At 41.5% G+C, this 17,429-nt stretch overlaps 1 protein-coding gene across 1 annotated transcript; it reads left to right on the top strand.

The window, feature by feature from the left end:
* The first annotated feature begins 2,505 nt into the window (after positions 1-2,505).
* On the top strand, positions 2,506-17,406 carry DDX55 (DEAD-box helicase 55). The gene is made up of 14 exons (XM_005298725.5): positions 2,506-2,697; positions 3,925-3,975; positions 4,066-4,152; positions 4,873-4,964; positions 5,050-5,112; positions 6,403-6,552; positions 7,558-7,747; positions 8,539-8,621; positions 10,083-10,214; positions 11,205-11,297; positions 12,234-12,348; positions 12,935-13,103; positions 14,309-14,604; positions 16,759-17,406. The coding sequence occupies exons 1-14, from the start codon at positions 2,590-2,592 to the stop codon at positions 16,918-16,920; spliced, it is 1,791 nt and encodes a 596-aa protein (XP_005298782.2). The 5' UTR covers positions 2,506-2,589; the 3' UTR covers positions 16,921-17,406.
* The last annotated feature ends 23 nt before the right edge of the window (positions 17,407-17,429 follow it).

The raw sequence follows: 17,429 nt of genomic DNA, 5'->3' as shown, positions 1-17,429 counted from the left end.
GAGATTTTGCTTTTTAAAATATTTTTAGAAAAAATGAGTGCAAAGAAAAATACACGTTAGTTGGAACATCATACTCTGTTTATGGGGTAAAAGGAATTTTGGACAATACTAATATACAGCTTTTACTAATAACGTGCAGCCACGCTTGTATTTTAATTTTATTAGTTTTCTTATCAATGTGTGGAAAGTGGTGTTTTTTTGTTTGTTTGTTTTTGTTTTTTTCCACTAAATATGTACTCATTTGATTGTAAACTATTTGGCCTGATTTTTGCAGAGAAAGCTAGTTGGGCACTAGTTGCTTAGCAATAAGTGCAAAACAGTTTGATTAGAGTTGGGTATTTGAGGGCACGTAAAGGAAATGTTTAAAATGGGATCTTTAGCAAAGAGTAGATGCTTGATGGAAAATGCTTATTTTATTCTTGTAGGGAGGCTTGTTTATGTTTAAAACAGCAAGGTAATAGTTGCATTTCACTAATACCCTGTAACATTTATGCAAAACTAAATAAAAACAACTTTAAAAATTGAGAAGTCTGACCGAGCAGAAGAGGAGTTGGGGAATCTTTATCTTTCTTTCTTCAAGCTGGTACAGGTGAAAGCACCTGGACTGCTTGTGAAACAGTATTGACATAGGTGCCCGAAGCACTTCATGAGGTTTCCAAGTACCAATACAATTACCTGCTGTCCATCTTCTAGCTTCTGTGCAATTATATTGCTGACTAGTGGTTTCTGATTCAGGTCACTGTGGTGGGAAGACTAGACAAGCACATTTCTGTATCATAATCAAGATCTGGATTTTACCATACATATCCAGGTAGTATCCACATAACTAGTGCTGCTGCTTTCATAGCACATCTACAATCTGTCCTTGGTAGAGAAGCAATTGGGTATAATTGACTCTTAGTTCATAATACATATAAATTTCTAGTGCATTTTATAAAATGCCTGGTCTGTAAACTCCTAGACTATTATGTATCAAAGGGGTAGCCGTGTTAGTCTGGATCTGTAAAAGCAAGGAGTCCTGTGGCACCTTATAGACTAACAGACGTATAGGAGCATGAGCTTTCGTGGGTGAATACCCACTTCTTTGGATGCATCCGAAGAAGAGGGTATTCACCCACAAAAGCTCATGCTCCTATACGTCTTAGTCTATAAGGTGCCACAGGACTCCTTGCTGCTTTCCTAGACTATTATGTGGAATATTCAAATCTTATCACTTTAAAATGTAATCTCATTGTGTGTTCAGTAACACCTCACATTTGATGCCTTTGACCTAGATGTCATAAGTTGTCCATTGAATATATTGCTTCCTTGATAATGTCAATATTAAGTTTTTATGTAGGAAAAAATTAAGGCTATAGCGTACTTTAATATTGTATCGCATGGACTGTCCTCAGCTTTGTTAATCAGAGGTACAGCTAGCTAAAGATAGCCAGCATATCCACTGTTAACTGGCTAAGCGTGAAGGGCACTTGCATAGCAATTACTATGTATTTCAGTTTGTAACTTCCAAATTTCTCAGAGGCTATTGAAGAACAGTTATTCACCAAAAGCTGACCTCTCCCCACTGGGACTTGTGCTGAGAAAGGTACCTTTCTATGGTCTCTACTTATCTAACTGAAGGAGAGGAAGGAAAAAAAAAACTTTAGGCTAATTAACCAAAGTCAGGGCAGAGAAACTCATCAGTATCTCATCACTCATACCCATCAAGTCTTTAGGCTTGCCTAGTAAGATGTGCTTTGGTACATGTTAAGCAAGAACTTACTAAATGTATAGAACCTGATTCTTGTTTTATATAATTTTACACAGAGGTGTTCCTGACTTAGTGCTGGTGCAAGGAAGGTCAGAACTGGATCCATATCTCTTAGATAGAGGAAATACCTACCTTCCTGTCACTTTGAGGTTATGCAGTGGAAAATTCAGCATTTTCATCTGTGGCAATCTTGAGTGATGTGAAAGGAGCTAGAGCAGGGGTAGGTAACCTCTGGCACGCATGCCAAAGGTAGCACACAAGCTGATTTTCAGTGGCACTCACACTGCCCAGGTCCTGGCCACCGGTCTGGGGGACTCTGCATTTTATCTAGTTTTAAATGAAGCTTCTTAAACATTTTAAAAACATTATTTACTTTATATACAACAATAGTTTAGTTATGTTATAGAAAGAGACCTTCTAAAAACATTAAAATGTATTACTGGCACACAAAACCTTAAATCAGAGTGACTAAATGAATACTCAGCACACCACTTCTGAAGGGTTGATGACCCCTGAGCTAGAGCAACAAGTGATCCAGAAAGGTCTGGAAGCTAGAAATCACCTCTGAAGCGCTAACTCAGAAGGTGCTCAAACATTTAGCCTACGGAGAGTGGCATAAAAGCCTCGATCAAGTTTGGAAGGACTTGGCTTAGTCCAGAAGCAGCCGCTGCGCAGTTTTTCACTCTACACCGGCGGCAGCTCTGTATCGGCATCCTGCTGCAAAGCGGAACGCATCTGCGCCCGGCCGCTGTTTTCCCACGGACTCATTGACGAAGGGACCCAGCCAGGCTGGGGGGCAGCCTGAGCGGACGGACGGAAGCGCAAGGAGCCTGGTCAAGATGGAGAGGGTGACCGAGGGGAGGTGGGAGTCTCTGCCCATCACGCTAAGCCCGGGCGTCCTGCAGACCCTGCGGGAGCTGGGCTTCCCCCACATGACCCCCGTGCAGGTAGGAGGGGGGGAGCAGCCCCGCGTGCTGGGCCATGGCTCTGTGGTGTGGTCCGTGCTCAGTACAGGGGGGCCCTGTGATTGCCATCATCCCCTTTAGTACGGTGTGGGGGAGAGCTCGGCCGTGTGTCCCCGGGTGGGGGGCCCTGTGAGCGACCCCCTCACGGCTCCACTGCAGTTGTACCTGCTGGGCCCTTTCGTAGGAGGGAGCCCTCGCGGGTATTTTGTTATAATATGTATTATATCGCCAATGCAGAGGAGAGCCCATCATATAGCGTCCGTGGGGTGACCTGTGTGCGCTGCCTTTTTTGTAATGTGACGGGGGAGGGCCCCTTTGGTGCAGTTTGTTGCTATGTGTAATGCAAAGGGGATGGCAAGTCCCAAAGGAAGATGCTCCATTATGGGGTAATGAGTAGCGCCTGAGAGGGCAATAGGTGCTAGCAGAGGGGTCGGCAACCTTTCAGACGTGGTGTGCCGAGTCTTCATTTATTCACTCTAATTTAAGGTTTCATATGCCAGTAATACATTTTAACGTTTTTAGAAGGTCTCTTTCTATAAGTCTACAATATATAACTAAACTATTGCTATACGTAAAGTAAATATGTTTTTTTTAAATGTTTAAGAAGCTTCATTTAAAATTAAATTAAAATGCAGAGCCCCCACCAGACCGGTGGCCAGGACCCGGGCAGTGTGAGGTTGCCTACCCCTGTGTTAATGTGTGCTGCTCTAGTGAGCTGATGGAAATGACAAGTTGGTTCAAGTCATCTGCTTTACATGGGGGTGTGAGGGGCTGTCTGGTGCTTAGAACAGGGGATGGAGAGTCAGAACTCCTGGGTTTTCTATTCCTGGGTCAGTCACTGCTCAGACCTTGCCCCCGCCCCCCCAACTCCTCCAAACACACTTCTCTAATTATTGCCACCCTGTCAAGCTTCCCATCTGCAACCCATGCTACCCCCAGCCTGCCAGGTTCCCCTTCCTAGCCACCCTGGGGTCCTCCCAAGCCCCTTATTTCTCTCGGGGCAGGTCCATATCTCTCTTTCCCCCTGCACTTCCTGTGTGACCAGCAGTCACTTAACCTCTCTGGGATTCATTTTCCCATCTGTAAAATGGGGTTGATGACACTTATGTGCTTTTGTAAAGCACTTTTAGATCCTTGGGTGAATTGAGTTACATAAGATTTGTTTAAACCAGTGAGGATGTAAGCGCGCAATATTTCTGTCTCCTTTAGTCTGCAACGATACCTTTGTTTATGAACAATAAAGATGTTGCTGCGGAAGCGGTGAGTATTTTGTTAATTGAGTTCGCTGTTTGTTTTTTCTTACAAGTATTTGCACTCATGAAGAAACTAACTTTGCTTCGATATTCACAGGTAACAGGCAGTGGCAAAACATTAGCTTTTGTAATTCCCATATTAGAAATTCTCCTCAGACGGGAAGAAAAGTTAAAGAAAATGCAGGTAAGACTGAATTGAGGGATTCTGAATATATAAATAAATCTATAGCTGTAACTTAAGATTGAAAACATATAGGACTACTTAAGAGTCAAGTTACACATGTGATTAAAGGTTTGCAGGATCAGGCCTTTACTACATTCGTAACCAGAAATTAATTGAAAACAATTTTTAAAGTACTGTGCTGCTTTTTATAGATTTATTTAAATGTGTTCCTGAATAGCTAGTGAAATTGATTAGTAATAATTTGTACTTGTGTATTGCTTTCTGTTTACCAAGACCAAAAGATGTCTGTAAACTGTTAGAGAGCAAGATATCTTAAAATATAAAACAGTGTAATGAAATCAAGGAAGTATGATCGTTTATTTTTTTATTGTAATGTCTTGATTTCTGAACAAATTTGAATTCACTTCCATTCTACTTGTCACTAAAGACCTTGTTATTGCCTTAAAAAAAAAAAAGTGCACCCAGTTAAAAAAAAAAAAGGCATTTCAAAGGGATTTTGTTTTACTGTACTGTACAGTCTGTTGTGTAAAATGCATCCCATTTTGTCATGTTTCAGGACATGACGGTTGAATTGGATCACTTACTTATTTCTCAGCACTTTAACAAAAATGGTGTTTGCACATGGAAACTTTAGCATCAGAATTTCATAGTCACAGCAAATAGTAAATGTCTTTTGGGGCATTTGTCTATTTCTGTCTTTCCTTTTGTTCTAATGAGCAGGTTGGAGCCATAGTCATCACACCCACAAGAGAGTTAGCTGTTCAGATTGATGAAGTGCTATCACATTTCACAAAACACTTCCCTCAATTTAGGTAGGTATGCTTAGATTTGTAATGAAAACAGACTTTCCTCTGGCTTTTGTTTGCAAATTTTTGAGTGACATGTTTCTTGTTTCAGCCAGATTCTTTTGATTGGTGGGAGGAATCCAATAGAAGATATTGAAAAGTTCAAAGAACATGGGTGAGTTAGCTGATAATTAATGTATTTCTATTGTTGTCTCTCAGAGCAGAAATGAAGCATAATCCCTGCCCCAAGGAGTTTATAAATTAGGGTGCCAATCCTGCACATATTTAAGGATGTATTTAACCCATTGCCTTCTATAAATCAAGTTATTTATGTATTTGTGCTTGTGGGATCTGTCTCTTAATTAGACACGCATAATGAGGGACTAACAAAACAGTAGGAAGGGTTCAAATGTGTTACTGACCGAGGGCTAGTGCATAGTATAATTTTTTTTTTTTTTTAACTAAAGAGATATGGCTTACTTAGCCCTGCTGTGACATTTTACATTAAGTGCTAAAGAGGATCTTAAATAAATAGCCTTGTGGTTCAGCTTGGGAAAGGCGGGGTTGAAAAAAGCATGTAGAAGATGAATGATCTTTGTAAAAAAATACTCTGCATTCACTTAATTGTGAGAAACCAATCTGTGATCTTGTAACAGGGCCTCCTGGCTCCTGCCTCTGTTCCTGTCTGCAAACTACTCTGAGACCCTTCTGCTGGTCCAACACCTTGTGCAGTTTATTTACAAATGGATTCCCACTACCTTCCTTCAAAACATATACAGCTCCTATAACAAGCAGGGGAGAGCAATCTCTCTCTCCCCTCCCCCCACTTCCTTCTTGGCTAATGGCTTAATTAGCTTTTCTGCCCTGCCCCACCCACAAATTAGGCACAGCTCTGCTTAGTCAGCTCCATTCTGCCTTGCTTGATTGGAGTTGCTGTGAACAGATTGCTGACTCAGCCTTTCTTGCTTGGCATTCTGTCAGAGGCCTGAATTGGGAATACCAGACTATTGTCTAAGTAAATTTGATATGTAATTTTAACAAACTGCTTTCTGTGGTGATACTTACGTGGAAATTCTGAAATAAAGTGGCATATACTTGGTGGTCTTGTTTGCATGCCAGTACCCAGAATGCTTTTCAGTTTACAGTTATTTGTTAGCTATTTGAGCTCTAGGATCAATATAAGTAGCTGGGGAGCTGTTTTTATGCACAAGTTATCTATCTTTTAGGGTTTTGTTCTTTCACCCTTCAACATAATATCTGAGCACTTTATATGTTAATAAGACAGACAATAGCAAAATCTTCAGTGGACTGAGCTCTCTTCCATAGTCAAAAGTGCACAGTCCCCACTTGAAGATTCCAGACTGTGTTTTGAGTGCAGGTTTGTGGTATGATGAGATTCTGGGATGGTGTTGACATCCAAGTACAATTAAAATCTAACCTAAACTGTATATTCCATCACCGATAGTGGGAACATCATTATAGCCACACCGGGCCGTCTGGAGGATATGTTCAGAAGAAAAGCAGATGGGCTGGATTTAGCAAGTTGTGTGAAATCACTTGATGTGCTGGTATTGGATGAAGCAGACAGACTTCTAGATATGGGATTCGAAGCAAGGTATTTTTAATATAATTTTAGTAGTACTTGTTATTCCTATAATGCTATCCATCTAAGGCTCTCAAAGCATTTTACAACCATTAATATTATTCCTATGCTACAGATGAAGAACTGAGTCACAGAATGGTAACATGACTTGTAAAAGGTCACACAATGAGATTAAAATTTAGGAGTCCCAGGTCCCAATTTTTCTATCTAGGTGTTTGTGATACCCATCAAGATAGTCTATGAGAACCTCTCAAACAATGAATGTGTCCTTACAATACTCCTTTCAAGTAGTGAAGTATTATCTCTGTTTTTACAGCTGGGTAGCTGAGGCACAAAGAAATTAAAGGCCTTGTCTACGTTAAGGGAATTTGCAAGTGACTTGTCACACTGGGAATTAAACCTGTTTCTCCTGAGTCTCCGTCAAGTGATTTAACCACAAGATCCTTCTGATGTTGACCACTACACAATGCCTCCGTTTTTAACTTTACGATGGGTGGGGAAATGCATATGAAGCTTATTTATACCTTTCTGCTCTTAATGGTACCATCACACTAAATAAATTGGTATTTCAAATATGAGATTAAAATTGATCATACACTAATGTAAACTGAAGAGGAAGAAATATCAAACTATAGTATGCATCAAGGATCCACTCTTCTCTGATCTTGTCTTCTTTTTGAGCTTCCTTGTAATTTTTTTATCATTCTCTGCAGAGCTTGGAGGAAAAAGAGAAGAGCCAAAGGAAGTGGGCAACATAACAAGGCTAATAATCAAAAACATAGTTATTCATATCCATAGTACATTCAAGTAAATCTCATCTGACCTCATATTTAAAACCTCAGATGCTAACACACATGGAGTATAATCAGTCAAGCAAACACATGATTGGTAGTGCAACAGCTGGTGGTGTGCCCAGCACCCTTTTGTAAAAAATCATTCTGTTTAAAAACTGATTATAAAACTTACTCTTGATGGAAAACTGGAGCCATTTTCTTTTTAAATTGTGTTTACTTGCAGTTTAAATACCATTCTGGACTTTTTGCCCAAGCAGAGACGAACAGGCCTGTTCTCAGCAACTCAGACTCAAGAAGTAGAGAACCTGGTGAGAGCAGGTCTCCGAAATCCTGTCCGCATCTCAGTGAAAGAGAAGGGAGTGGCAGCAAGTAGCACTCAGAAAACACCCACACGGCTTGAAAATTACTACATGGTGAGGCTCCCTGCTCCCCACATTTGTTGTTTCTGTTTTAAACATAATGATGAACTCAGAATGTTGCATTCTGGTGCACTGCAGTTCGACAGTCACGTTGCCTTCAGAAAACAATGCAACAGTGAATAGTCTAAGACTGCAGCAAAAACAGCTAGCAACATTATTGCAGTAAACAAAGATTGAAATAGGAGCATCACTCAGAAGGATGCATGCAGATAAATCAACTACTAAAGCAAGCCTAAGACCTTTCAAATTCCGCTGAAGCAGTATTGTCAAGTAGCTTGAGTTGGAGACACTAAGTCAGGATTGCTGGCCTTAATTCCTTGCTCTGCCACTGATTCACTTTCTATAACCTTGGGGAACTTGCTCAACGTTTCTGTGCCTCATTTTTCCCCATCTCTGAAATGGGGATAATATGTAACACTCCCCAGCCCCTGAGGTCATTCTTTATTTACTCACCGAGAAAATAACTTCAACCAAGATTGGTAATTAGGTCAATAGTTCAGCTTCAGAAACCTCCAATAATAAGTAACTTTAAAGCTGAATTCCAGCGTTAATGTTTATTTCTTTTTAATTAACTTCAGTAAGCAGCAATATACATAAAGGACAGTATTCCCACACTGATGTATGTGGAATACGTCTCAGCAAGCATTAACTTGTGTAAAATGCCTCCTATATTAGTGCACGAATGAATCACAAAGGCTCTATGCTGAGGTGAATGGAAGAAACAAGCAAATCAGCTCATCTTGAACCCACTGTTTTATTTTCCGTATGTTTTTGATGTTGTGTAGATATGCAAAGCAGATGAAAAATTTAATCAGTTGGTGCATTTTCTTCGACAACACAAGCAGGAAAAACATCTGGTCTTTTTCAGGTAATTCATCTGGGCTTCTTTGTGAAAACAGTGCAATGATTATTTGTGTGCTCAGTGTCGCATGAGACACACATGCTAAAGTAGATCTACTAGGGAGCACATTAACCACTTTCTGTGTAGAGTACAATGCACAAAAAAGGGGGCGGATCATTGCTTCACATTAAAATTGTCTTAGACTTTGTCACAATGAAAGAACTGCTCAGGCCATGTGACCTTTCAGTGTTTATTTCTTAACCACAATAAGGTATTATCATAGACAGCTGTACATTAGTCATTTAAATAATGCTCATACTTTTAGTAATAAAAATAGGCAATTGGTATAGCACCTTTCTTTCAGAAGGATCCTCGAGCCCTTTCCACCTGTAAGGCTAGATCTTACATTCCTGCCGAATGCAAAATTAATTCAAAGTGATTTTGGATGTGCAAGGAATTCAGAATCAGACCTTTAAATTGACAGGCAAATTATAGTAGGTAAAGCAATTTCTGTACTTATAAAATGGGGTGGAATATAGCTGGTGTTTAACATCAACAGCAATTGATAGTTAAGAATAGGAAGTGATGAAAAATATTGTCTGACACTTCAGAGGGTATTTAGTGAGACAGAATGTAATTGTAATCTTTTTTAGAATTTGGCCAGAGTATTGAGAACCAGTGCTCCTACTCAAGTGAAAAACAGCATGAGATCTTTGGTGACCAGAAATAGCAGGACCTCAATTTTAGGTCTCTTATGAAAGGCCTTTGCTGTCATAAAACAAATTAAGCTGGTTCTAAAGACATCTTTATATCTTGGATGAGTTTATAGAATAATAGAACTGTTAGTGCTTTAAGGGACCCATATTAAGCCATTTAGTCCAACATCCTGCATTGCCTTTCTTTAGACTCACAATATATCTCGCCTCAAGAATATATCAAGTAGAAATAGTTGAGTCTAGAAAATGTATTGTAAAAGATCTTCAGCTACATTCCCATTTTTCATAGTAACAAATTTTCCTAGCAAGAGACTGGATGGCTCAGAGTGCCAGTAATGGGGATGTCATTTGCTTTCAGCTTAGCTCTTAAAATCCAGCACAAGTTGGTAGTGACGGAAACTCATCATCTATCTGATGGCTGTCCAGTGACCTATGTGAAATGGGTTGATAGTCTCAATCCAGTTCCCCATGGATAACTGTATCACACATACCGCAAGCATGATTGGTAACTTCAGCAGAGAGGCCAAGGATTGAACCATGGAGGTTCCTCTGGGTCAGGATTTAGGCACATTGGCAGGGCATTGTGGAGGAAGTTTGCACTGTCCTGTCATGTTGTACCTGTTCTGTGGCTAAGCAGAGCACTCCAAGACTCCAGGGGTTTCAAGGTAACACCTTTCACCAGCACTAAATCCACATGCAATTGTAACATCGTAAGCTGCATTTTTAAACAAAAGTTGATGCTGACTTTTTGTGGTTTTCATTGTCTCTTCAGTACCTGTGCCTGTGTGGAATATTATGGGAAAGCTCTGGAATCCTTAGTTAAAAATGTGAAAATAATGTGCATTCATGGGAAAATGAAACATAAACGTAACAAGATTTTTACCGAGTTTCGGAAACTCCCAAGGTAGGAGCATTTGAATAGACTACTCCAGCCAAAAGTGTAAATGCTAAGAAAGGTAAAACTTCATCTTTCAGCCTGGGGAAGTACACAGCACTTGACTATAGAAATGTGGCTTTCCTGTTGAGCAGGCTGCTAGCTAGACTACTGAAGCAGCTGGGATAATGTGGATGATATAAATCACACTCACTTTTAAGTGTTTATAGGTGTACTGAATGAGGAAAAAATTCAGATAAATTGGTAAAACAGCAACACAAACTGCTCTTGGGTAACTCCCATTTAAAAGAGAAGCGATGGTGAAAATTCCCCTCTGTCTGATAAAAGGAGTTGAAACCCAGAGATTCATTTATTAGTGTATGAACAAAAGAACGTGGATTTTATCGCCAACAAAATGCTTTTTCATTTCCATTAAAGTAATCTGCTTTTGTCAGTTTTGCAATATGTGCAGTCATTAGGGCCCAGCAATATTTGTGTCTCATTGGAAAAAGGCTGAAATTCTTGCCCAGTTATGTCCTTTTTATTGCCATCTAAGCATTAGGACTTCAGTTTTAGCTTTCTCTGTGAAACGGAATCATTTCCCCCGTCTCCTATTGATAGTTTCAAAACTGCAGTTAGATCATTTGATCTTTCTTTAATATGCTTATAGTATTTAGAAGCAGGGGAAATAATTTAAATATGGAACTTTGTAAAGGGAAGAGTTGATTATCCAGCTTAAATTAGTGGTATGTAGGATATAATACAAAATACATTCCTTCTCCTAAGTACTTAGTGGAATTTTCATTCCATGTGAATTTTAGCTCGCCTGTAATATGTTCTCTAATGGTGATATTCATATTTTTAAAAAATGTAAGGCCAAATATTCTGCCTTGACATGCACCCCCACAGCCTCTATTGGGGATGCATGATATATAAATCTGGGCAGAAGTTGGAGCTGTTGGCTGGCACTTCTCAAATGACTATTTAATCAGAAATTTGCATTTTCTTCCAACTTTCTAGTGGCATTTTAGTTTGCACTGATGTGATGGCCCGTGGCATAGACATTCCCGAAGTAAACTGGGTTTTACAGTATGATCCACCTAGCAGTGCAAGGTACAACTTCAATTCTTCATAAGAACTTTCATCCCACTTCTGTTCATGTAAATGTACTACACCTCTACCCCGATATAACACGAATTCGGCTATAACGCGGTAAAGCAGCGCTCCGGCGGGGGGGGGCTGCGCATGCCAGCGGATCAAAGCAAGTTCGATATAACGCGGTTTCACCTATAACGCGGTAAAATGTTTTGGCCCCCCGAGGATAGCGTTCTATTGGGGTAGAAGTGTATTTAAGTGCAGAGTGAGCTCAGTACTGTACAAAACACAATGGAAGACCTACTCCCTGCCAAAGACTTAGTCTGAATGGATAGACAAAACAGTGTACTGTCCCACGTGCCCAAAGGAAGATTGGAACGCTGCAGTTTTTGTTAAAGCTGACGTTTGTAACAGCACTTATGGATGTATAATTGCACTTATAGGTTAGGTGGGTTAACATTTAATAAAATGGTAGTGGCCATTTACGGGGTATGGAAGAGAGTTCCTAACATAAGGGGTGGCAGGAGAGAATACCAAAGGGGCAGTAAGGTGGGAGACATTCAGGGAATGAAAGAAGTAAATGAGCAGAGCTGTAGGCAGGGGCAGAGCTGTTCAGGAAGTGCTATGAGGGTTAAAAACAAAGCTAATTAAAGGAACTATTTCTCTTACAGCTACCAGTGTCATCGTTTTACCATCACACACACACACACTCAAATATTTGACAAATCTTCTTTTAACATGAACATTTGAGTGCTGGGAGGGGGATTATATGCTGCTTGCGCTGTATTCAGGCATTGTATTCAATACTGTTGTTGGTAGTTCCTCACCTACGTCAAGAGTACAGTAGCCCTAGATCTTCCGTTCTATAAAACCTGCCATTCCACTCAGTCTTGTATTACTTTAAAAGCAAATTGAGCATCTCATCCTGTTAAAACAACTTTGTTGTGTTTTTAGTGCCTTTGTGCATCGCTGCGGCCGAACAGCTCGAATTGGCCATTTAGGCAGTGCGCTTGTGTTTTTGCTTCCCATGGAAGAATCTTACATAAATTTTCTCTCAATAAACCAAAAGGTGAGTTGGCTTTTATTTCCTAACAGCAGAAGAGAGTTACAATGAAAACTAATTCATGGGACCTAAAACCAGTTTTTGTTCAAATCCGAATGAATACATTTTAAAACATGTATATGAGATGTTTTAACCTAGCTGAGTAACAAGTTTCTCTCACATCTGTTTTACTATGTAAACTAATTCATCTCCCCGCTAAAGCAAGATTGTTCCCTGCATTGTGTAATTATCTACTTAATCTATAATAGAAACTTCGTATACCTTTGTAGTGACATCCTTCTCCTTTTGGGGCTGCAAGTAAAATAATGGTCTTAATTGCACCAGAATAGCAGTAGGACAGTTGCAGTGAGATCTAGTAATTGAGTTGAGTGAGGATTTATGCATTCTGTTCCCTATTCTCTCAGAATTCAATGTGTGAACTTTGGTTAGGCCGTTTAACTTTGTTTCTTCATCAATAAAAAACATGTGGTAGGTAAATATCCTCCATGTGTTGAGACTTAATTGATGTTGAAGTATGTGTTTGAAGTTCCAATGCTTATTTTAAACCATTAGATTTAGCTCTTGCTTATGTTTTTTTCTTTTTTTGGTTAAGTGTCCCATGCAGGAAATGAAACCACTGAAAAATGTGGTAGATGTTCTTCCAAAACTGAAGACTCTGGCTCTGGCTGACAGAGCCATGTTTGAGAAAGGGATGAAAGCATTTGTATCTTGTGTGCAGGCCTATGCCAAACATGAGTGCAATCTTATCTTCCGAATAAAAGGTAATTCCCAGCAGCAGCTGCTATTTTTACTTTACTTCAAAGACTATATTCAGTTTGGCAAAAGTTATATTGTTGCACAAGCACTACAGGCTCATCCACCTGCCAAGTTCTCATGCACATAGTTTACCTTAAGTTAAATATTGATACCACTTTGAAGATGTAAATTTCTATATAATCATGAATTATTGACTCCTGAAGTTCTGTAGAAGGAGGCATAATCCTATTTTACAGCAGGGTAAACTGAGGCACAGAGGTTAAGTGATTTGGTCAAGCCACAGAGGGGAGCCAGAGTCAAAGTTGCAGATAAGAACCCAGCCCATGCCATTCTGACAGAGCAAGAAAGCAAATCTTAAGAGAGACATAGACCACTGCTTGCAGTGTGCAGAGATCCTTGTCTGACTTAATGAAAACAGTAAAAGATGCATTATCTCTTGGTGACAGATTTTTCTAAACACATCTAACAGTGGGCTGATTTTGCAGAAAAATGCATTACTTCAAGGACTGTTTATATGACAAGCGTGGTGATTTAATAACTTTTCTTTGGGTCTGTGCGGTAAAGCTGGGCAAGGAATGATTTTTCTGTCTCACAAGAGTTTGAGATTTTGAATCTTTTTCCTGTCCTGAAATGGGATGAAAAGTTTTTCTTGAAAATTTTTGCAAACCAATCAGATGAATTTTTTTGATTGGGTCAGTCAAAAAGTTTCTAAACGTTTAGTTCTTGACCTTTATTTTACTTTTTTTTCAAATAAATTTTGAAATGACTTTTTAAACATTACAGTGGGACATTCTGACAACTTCAAAACTTATTCCCTACCATTATTTTGAATTAGGGCCAGTTTCCACAAATCTCCCATCTTGCAAACAATTTCCATTTGGACAAATCGACATTTTCTGATGGAAAAAATATTTTGTTGGACAATTTCCCACTGATAGGCACTGCTAAGTAGAGAAGCAATTGAGTATCAGGATGCAAGCAGTATGTTAGGGAAGGAAGGGGTTTTACATACATAAACTCTATCTGCGTTTAACCCTACGCAAATATTAAGATAGACACCTCCTCCTTCACAACGCAACATAACCCAGCAAAATACTTAAACATGAGTAGTCCCATTGAAATCAGTGGAACTACTCATGTATTTAAGTACTTTGCTGGATTTGGTCTATTACTTTGTCACATGCTGATATCTTAATCCTTATTTTAACAGATCTGGACTTTGCTAGTTTTGCTCGAGGTTTTGCCCTGCTGAGGATGCCGAGGATGCCTGAACTAAAAGGAAAGTGTTTTTCAGACTTTGTTCCTGTCAGTATTGATACAGACTCCATTCCGTTCAAAGATAAAAACAGAGAAAAACAAAGGCAAAAGCTGTTAGAGCAACAAAGAAAGGAAAGACAAGAAAATGAAGGAAAAAGAAAATTCATAAGGAATAAAGCCTGGTCAAAGCAGAAAGCCAAAAAGGAGAAGAAGAAGAAGAAAATGACGACAAAAAGGAGAAGAGAAGAGGTAAATTAAGTTCCTCAAACTCTAGGGTTACCATACGTCCTCTTTTTCCCGGACATGTCCGGCTTTTCGGCAGTCAAACCCCCGTCCGGGGGGAATTGCCAAAAAGCCGAACATGTCCGGGAAAATGGCGGCTCTGCTCCTCCCCGACTCTTCGGCTCTGTTTAAGAGCCGGGCTGCCCGAAAGCTACCAGCTTCGGGCAGCCCCGTGCCTCCAGACCCTGCGCCGCCGGAGCCCGGGAGGGGAAGTGCCCGGCTGGGGGCACAGGGTCTGGAGGCAGGGGGGCTGCCCGAAGCCGGTAGCGCTCGGGCAGCCCGGCTCTTAAACAGAGCCGAAGAGTCGGGGAGGAGCAGAGCCGCGGCGGCTGGAGCCTCCAGCCGCCGGGGCTCTGTGTAACTCTCAGTTACACAGAGCCAAAGAGGAGCAAAGCCTCCAGCCGCCGGGGCTCTGTGTAACTGACACTGTGTCAGTTACACAGAGCCGCAGCCGCTGGAGGCTTTGCTCCTTTTCGGCTGTTTAAGAGCTGGGCTGCCCGAACGCTACCGGCTTCGGGCAGCCCCGTGCCTCCAGACCCTGCGCCGCAGGAGCCTGGGAGGGGAAGTGCCCGGCTGGGGGCGCAGGGTCTGGAGGCACAGGGCTGCCCGAAGCCGGTAGCGTTCGGGCAGCCCGGCTCTTAAACAGAGCCGAAGAGGAGCAGAGCCTCCCGCTGCGGGGGCTCTGCTCCTCTTTGGCTCTGTGTAACTTATACAGTGTAAGTTACGCAGAGCCGCCGGGGCCTGGAGGGGAAGTGCCCGGCTGGGGGCGCAGGGTCCGGAGGCATAGGGGCTGCCCAAAGCCCGAGCACTACCGGCTTCACGGTTTGCTGGGCAGCCTCCAGACCCTGCGCCCCCGGCTGGGCGCTTCCCCTCCCGGGCTCCAGCTGCGCTGGGGAAGCGCCGGCTGGGGGCGCAGGGTCTGGGGGCTGCCCGGGAAACCGTGAAGCTGGTAGCACTGGGGCAGCCCTTTCCCCCTGGCTGGGAGTGGGAGGGGGCGGAGTTAGGGTGGGGAATGGGCGGAGTTGGGGCGGGGCTAGGGGTGGGGAAATGGGCGGGGCCAGGACCCGTGGAGGGTCCTCTTTTTTATTTATGAGATATGGTAACCCTATCAAACTCACATGTGACTACCTCAGTATAGTCACAGCCAGGTTAGAATGTAACAGTCCTCAAAAGCGCGCGGGGGGGGGGGGGGGGGGAGGGGGAGGGGGGTAATAAGGACTTCAGTCTGGCAGAAAGTTGGAGAACTGTCCACATTGCCTGCTTGCTACCCCCAAAGACAGAACTTGATGAATTCAAAAGCAAGTTCCATCCAGTTCTCCTCTGCCAATGACTGGATTGCTTAAGTCTCACTCCTCAGAGCTGTACACAATCTGAAATGAAGGGAGCTGCAGTACCTGAGTTTCTTGCATTCTCAAGAGTGCTTAAGGAAAAAAAGTGAGCAGTCAACCCACTATAGAGAGGGACGAGGCTCTATTCCTTGCCTGGCTTTTGTCAGCAGAACCCTGTTGTAAGCCTCCAGTAGCAGAAAGTCAAGATGGGCCATGAAAGCTATGGAGGCCTGAATGGTCCAAAATGGGCAGCATGTAGGAAATACATTGGTTTGCACCTTCCTCAGTCAGCCTCCTCTGGAGCAAGATGTGAGGCTGCCCTCTCCTTGCAAGTGGCTCAAACTCACTATATTCCGTGCAAGTTTTATGCAAATGTAATGTTACTTTTAGTAAAGCAAAGTTCTTTGTATTAATTTTAACCTTGCCTCCCCCACTTTCAGTTGGCAAGTTTAATCTTATCTGGGGGTTTCCTTTAATAGGGTCAGGGTTGAATAAGCAGGAAAAAGGGAGGACTTAAGATTTAAATAGTATTTTGAATGTTGTTAAAAGGGAATCCACTGTTCCCCATGTCCCCTTCTGTTACTAAAGCATCTTTAACCCTTATTACTGCCTCATGTGTTGCCGCACATACCAGGGCCAACTAATATGGCTACGTAATGGATGGCAGCAGCACAATACATGTAACAAAGCGCCAGCAGTAAAAAATTAATATGGTTATTTCTAGAGTGTTCAAATATATAGAACATAAGCATTTCAGTACAGGAGTAAATCGCTGTGTTTCATCTATCTGCAGGGCTCTGATATTGAAGATGAGGAAATGGAGGAGCTGCTGAATGACACACGACTTTTGAAAAGGTTAAAAAAGGGTAAAATTAGCGAGGAAGAGTTCGAGAAGAGGCTGATGAGCAGTGAGAGAAAAGTCAAAGCTGTGGTTGACTCAGAGTCTGAAGATTGACAATCCTCTTCAAGTGTGTCTCCTTGAAGATGCGTCTCGTTTTAGTAAAGCTGTACTTTTACACAAGGCCACTTCACGCTGTGCTCTGCATTGTTAGTTACCTACAAAACAGCCTTGGCTTCCCTAAGTATTATGTGCATCTAGTAGAATCTCTACAGTCTCTACTGGGGGCACAAGCATAGCTGCAACTTTGAAGACAGAACTAAATCAGACTGCTGTTCCAAAACTGAATGCTTCGGGTAAGAAATGTAGAATTCAGTTATCAGGTCCCTGGTGGATTCTTTTTGTTCAGATGTGTACCCAACATATCTGGAATCGTTAAGTAATTTTTAAACTTGTTCAGAGATCATATGTGGGGAAAGGCAGTTTAGGTGTCATCCTCAATGCTGCATCCCTCTATAAAAATTTATTTTAGATCTTCAGACCCTCAATGACTTGCACTTTGCACACTGGTCCATTTCTATGTAATAAATGAATTCAAAACTTTCTGCTTCATTGTAAAAATCAAA

Source organism: Chrysemys picta, chromosome 15, assembly GCF_011386835.1.
Source record: "Chrysemys picta bellii isolate R12L10 chromosome 15, ASM1138683v2, whole genome shotgun sequence".
Lineage (NCBI taxonomy): Eukaryota > Metazoa > Chordata > Testudines > Emydidae > Chrysemys > Chrysemys picta.
This window is presented reverse-complemented; position numbering and strand designations above follow the sequence as displayed.

What these genes read in the sequence shown, in the direction of transcription:
- DDX55 (XM_005298725.5), top strand. Translation starts at nt 2,590, where the DNA reads ATGGAGAGGGTGACCGAGGGGAGGTGGGAGTCTCTGCCCATCACGCTA. An exon ending in GAAAAGTTCAAAGAACATGG is followed by an intron (nt 5,113 to 6,402) that starts GTGAGTTAGCTG and finishes CATCACCGATAG; the next exon opens with TGGGAACATCATTATAGCCA. An exon ending in GATCCACCTAGCAGTGCAAG is followed by an intron (nt 11,298 to 12,233) that starts GTACAACTTCAA and finishes TTGTGTTTTTAG; the next exon opens with TGCCTTTGTGCATCGCTGCG.